Source organism: Pinus tabuliformis, chromosome 5_1, assembly GCF_031772625.1.
Source record: "Pinus tabuliformis cultivar Carrire ecotype Pingquan chromosome 5_1, CPIR1, whole genome shotgun sequence".
Classification (NCBI taxonomy): Eukaryota; Viridiplantae; Streptophyta; class Pinopsida; order Pinales; family Pinaceae; genus Pinus; species Pinus tabuliformis.
The window spans coordinates 649,580,338-649,585,582 of NC_142305.1; the positions used below are offsets into that span (position 1 = coordinate 649,580,338).

The 5,245-nt window shown below is 37.8% G+C and overlaps 1 protein-coding gene across 1 annotated transcript; it reads right to left on the reverse strand.

Annotated features, from left to right (window-relative positions):
* Positions 1 to 226: 226 nt before the first annotated feature.
* On the reverse strand, positions 227 to 3,294 carry LOC149166668 (uncharacterized). Its single transcript, XM_089431385.1, has 3 exons — positions 3,038 to 3,294; positions 1,094 to 2,500; positions 227 to 510 (listed from the first exon to the last, which is right to left on the reverse strand). Exons 1-3 carry the CDS (start codon positions 3,102 to 3,104, stop codon positions 476 to 478), a joined length of 1,509 nt encoding a protein of 502 aa, XP_089287511.1. The 5' UTR covers positions 3,105 to 3,294; the 3' UTR covers positions 227 to 475.
* Positions 3,295 to 5,245: the final 1,951 nt, after the last annotated feature.

Sequence of the window (5,245 nt, forward strand, 5' to 3'; positions counted from 1 at the left end):
TTCAAAAAAAAAAACAAATATAAAAATATTTTTTATTAAAAAATTTAAATTATATATATGAGATATATAAAAGCATTTAGCAATTATTTGTGTTCATAAATATGAAAATAGCATTGCCATAAAAATACCTTATTTAAAATTTTTCATTAATAAGTTCCTTTGCAAAATTCAACATGAATATGAACAGATTTGCAACACTCTGAACCAGAACCATTCACCAGCAAAATGAACTATTTGAATATTATCTGGTTGTTTATAATTCTCTTGTATTCCACATGTCTAAGAAGGTCACGATAGAAGGCATTCTCCATAGCCAAGATCGTCCTCTTATTGAGATCACACAATTCCACATCAAAGCAGGGATTGCCTGCTTTAGCCGGCCGCTTACATATAATCTTTCTTATATATATCACAAAAATAATAAGAATGGATTGCTTCACTCATATATATACTTTCTCATTCCTCCCAGAGAATTTCACAAGTTATAAACGAAATGGCAATTGTCATAGCCTGCAAGGTTGTGAGAAACAAAGAAAACAGTGTTTAGGGCTCTTTTTCTTGGAAAAGTATGAAAATAAGAATGTTAATAAAAATAATTGTTGTCTGTAAATAAATTGCGTCACAGTTTGTTTATGATAAAATGCATCACAGTTAGTAAAAATTGTGGAAACAAAAACTAATTTGAATCCAAAACATAAACAACCACCTATATTACATAATGACACTAATCAAATCCCCAGTCAGTGTACAGCGAAGAATTATCAAAATCACTAACTCACACAAACGCATTGATTGATCTTTAGCAGGAATACCTCTCGGCCTTATACTGATGAGGGATTTGATAAGTGAATACCTCATCAAATCTCTGAACAGTGTAGCATGGAAAGGTGTTCCTTTTTTGAAACCAATCAATCTAGGATTGTGCGACCTACGTTTTAATAACTTGGCGCTACATTAATCAGGGATTTGATAGTGTTAGTACCGCTGAGCACACTCAGTGAGGGCAGACTGATATTTTAAGAACCATTTCATTAGATTTGGAATGGTTTAGTTGGAAATAAGTAGAAAGCAACAGTGCAGATTGTGTTCTTACTTGGATCCACTGTGACCACCATGGCTGTCCCTGAAAAGTCGCAAGTCGCACCAGAGGCTTTGCTCATCTGCCAATAACTGTTGAAGGCATAGGAAGCATGATTAATCACTGTGTCGGGTGAGAAGCAGGCACCATTGGGTTGGATAGCTTGACAGTCAGCACCAGCACCACAGGCAAAATTCATAGCCTGCTCGATTTCAGATGCTGGTATTGTAGGCTTGGCCACACACCAGATTCCTTGACCTGGCGGTGTAGATGGAGTGTAGGGAGGAGGGGGGTAGGAAACGGTGGGAGCAGGAAATACACCAGGAGGAGATGGTAATGTGGGATTGGTTGGGGCAGAGGGAGCAGAATAGGGAGCGGGAGTTGTAACAGGAGGGGATGGTATTGTGGGATTCGTTGGGGCAGGGGGAGCAGAATAGGGAGGGAGAATTGTAACAGGTGGGGATGGTAATGTGGGATTGGTTGGGGCAGAGGGAGCAGAATAGGGAGGCAGAATTGTAACAGGAGGGGATGGTAATGTGGGATTGGTTGGGGCAGGGGGAGAAGAATAGGGAGGGAGATATGTAACAGGAGGGGATGGTGTAAGGGGAGTCTCAGGGGGGGATGGCATATATGTAACAGGAGGAGATGGTATAACAGGCGTAGCAGGGGGAGGGGACATATATGTAACAGGGGGGGATGGCATATATGTAACAGGGGGGGTTGGTGTAACAGGCGTTGTAACAGGGGGGGATGGCATATATGTAACAGGGGGGGTTGGTGTAACAGGCGTTGTAACAGGGGGGGATGGCATATATGTAACAGGAGGAGATGGTATATATGTAACAGGAGGAGATGGTATAATGGGCGCAACAGGGGGAGAAGGCACGTATGTAACAGGAGGAGATGGTATAATGGGAGAAGAAGGAGTAGTAGGAGCATTGTATGGAGAAGGAGATGGCATATATTCTACAGGAGGAGATGGTATAGCTGGCGTGGTCGGGGCCGGGGGGCTAGTATAAGGTATAGGAGTTGGTGGGTTTGTTATGACTGGTGATGGGAGAGGAGGTGTGGTAGCAATTGGTGCAGGAGGGGGCATATCACGATCATGACAAGGAGGCTCAGCAATTACGGTAGGAGAAGAAGGGGTGGAAGGGTTAGGGGGTGGAGGAGCAAAGGCCGGAGGAGCCGGGGGATTGCCTGCAAAAGGTGTTTGGGAACCCGATGGGGTAGAGGGCGTTGAGGAAGAGCACGGGGCGCAGGGACTAGTATTATACCACTTCTTGGATGTTGGTGTGGATTCAAGGAGCTTCATCCTGGTCAGTTTGAGGCCTTCTGTGAGCCTGGTAGCTTTACGAGTCGATGCAGAATTATCCCTGGGATGATTGTTGGTGATAGCCATGGATACCCCTCCTCTCCCAGCCTCTGCAGAGAAAGAAGTTAAAGGCATTCAAAATTAAACTGTTAAGAAAAACATATACAGTAGCATAGATCAAACTCCTGAGGTCTGAATACCCCAGAGACTTGAGATACATTGAGGTCCGCTAGGTTAAAGATGAATCTATCTAGTGGCACTCATGCTATTATTGTAAAAACTCATTTGAGGTTTGTATCTAAAGGGTTAAATAGGACTCTGTTAATTGCATTTGTAGAACCATTTCAAGATTGTATTGAAGGGTTTGTATCTAAAGGGTTAAGTGGGTATCTGTTACTTGCATTTGCAGAACCATTTCAAGATTATATTGAAGTTTTCACTTCAAAGTAAAGATGGATTTATACTAATAATAAGTTTGACTTTATACTGATTATAATATCTTAACAATTACCATAACATACTGATATCTACTTGTAAAGATAGCTCTGAGAATGGATCTATCATAGTTGCAGTGACACAACTATTGCAAATAAACCAACATAAACTTCTAACAGACTGGAGAAAAAAACAAAGGAACAGATGATTACCTGTGCAATGCAGAATGGTTGCTGCACAAGAGATGTAGAGCACAAATAAACAAATCTTCCTGGCCATCCTGGAGTGCAGTGTGCTAGGCTACAGGTTTTTCCCTACTACCCAAAGATCCTCTCAAACTCCTATATCCTTTCTTCATGAGCATTCCAGATTAAATAGGCACTTGTTCTACCAATACTATTAATCTCACATTACATGGGGAAAAGCGTTTTTAGACCAAAAAAAAAAAAATCACCATAGGAGCTCCCAGTGAATGCACACATGAAAGTCTTATTCTTATCAAACTTTACACTGCATGACAAAAGCAAATCAATATTCCGAAAGTAAAAGAGACATCCACTGGTACTATAAAGAAAGAAGGAATAATTAAATCAGAAAATCTATCACAACCTTATACGCATATTATAGCGTTACAGACTGAAACCTTTTCTATCTGGCTTGTTCCCTGCAATAATTCCAGCTAGCTGGATGGGAAGATTCTGAACAAATTTGCTACGAAAGACAATTGAATTTGCATGTAACTCCCCAACATTCCTTAAGTTTTATATTTAATCAGTCCTTGGCAATTTAATAATTGAGATGGACGGACACTAAAGAGATTCAAAGTGAAAAATCCAACTTCATTTAGGCTGATTGTCTGCGAACTTCTCTATGTAGTTGTATGGAAGATTGTAGAATGTATTGAAGTTTATGATACGACCGCTTTTTACTTTTCTTTAGTACGGCCGATGGCTTAGAATGTTGGCCAAGGATATATGCTTGCTTGTTTGAAACCTCTATCCATATCTCTTTTAGTTCATGCATGCATTTTGTTATGCTATCAAGTATATTCCTAAAGAACCGCAGTGTTATCTTAATAAGAATTTTTTCTTAAGTCATGCATGCATTTCGTTATGCTATCAAGTATATTCCTGAAGAGCCCCAATATTATTTTAACCAGAATTTTTATTATTTTAACAAGATTTTTGTGTTACTGAGATCCAGAGAGGAAAAAATAGTCTTCTTATATATATATATATATGATCATATAGAGCAAATTAATTCTCTCACAACTTAATATTTCCATTAAAAAAATAGTTTTAAATAATATTTCCATTAAAAAAATTTGTTTTAAAAAAAGTTGGGCATTGTCAATATCTAGGTTTTTTTAACACCAGTTCAAATCTCATATCTATCATATGAATATGGTATATTATGATAAAGTTAAGCTTTGGAAATATAAGAAACTTGAATATAAGTGTTGGAGTAAAATTAATGGAATTAAGTTTTGAAATATAAGAAATTTAAATAAAAGTTTTGGAACAAAAATAATGGAATTAAGAGGTGGAGGGTTTGGTTGATGTTTCAAGATGGTTTATGATTGTGTATCTTTAATGATGTACTTAGACAAGTGTTTAGTCTTTTCACAATAAATTTGGTTATTTTAATGATTTTTTATTAATAGTTATATACCTAAATGTTATAAAGTATATATTGCATTCCAGCATGAACCCTTTTGGTTATTTTGTGGTCTACCTATTAATATTAAATCATTCATTTTGTTTTGCTTTGTTGAAAAGACATATTTTCTTAAACCAATTCATCATCGCAGTTGGATCTATAAAAACCTATTATTCATTTTCTCCCCACGAAGTTAATGGATTTTTGTTGATCAAGTAACCCAATTATCTTACCCAGTTTGGGTGGACATTTATGGTGTCACAATGCATATTCAAACTTTTTAAAAGCGAATCTCAACCCCCATTTATGGTGTTATTTATTATGATCTTGAATTAAACCCTAGTTGGCATCAACATAGGGATTGTCTCAAACTTAACCTACCCAAGTACCTAAAGGATTTTGTCCTCATTAGTGTAGGTGATAAAATGATAAGACATCCAATAAGGTATGCCAATTTCCCAATATATATTTCCAGTATTAAAGCTTAAACCATTGCATTTGTGGTCACCCATTGATGTCTTAGTCTAACTACATGCGAACTTCAACCACTCTAGTTCCTTAAGCACAAATAGGTTCTCAAAGGTGGATAGATCCAAGTAACATGTTGCAACAGGAATAATAGGCCTTAGAAGGCCTTGGTGCAAAAGGATTCAACATCAACTAATCTCAGTAGGTATCAAACTCCTGTAGTTGACAAGCTAGTATTGTGCCAATTCAAATGCCTAGTACTTAACGAGGAGGAGACCAAATGACCCATACCC

Bases quoted from the DNA above. Each gene is read 5' to 3' on its own strand.
- LOC149166668 (XM_089431385.1), bottom strand. From the start codon at position 3,104: ATGGCCAGGAAGATTTGTTTATTTGTGCTCTACATCTCTTGTGCAGCA. The intron at 2,501-3,037 runs GTAATCATCTGT...CTTTCTCTGCAG, and splicing joins AACCATTCTGCATTGCACAG to AGGCTGGGAGAGGAGGGGTA. The intron at 511-1,093 runs GTAAGAACACAA...ACAACCTTGCAG, and splicing joins GGTGGTCACAGTGGATCCAA to GCTATGACAATTGCCATTTC.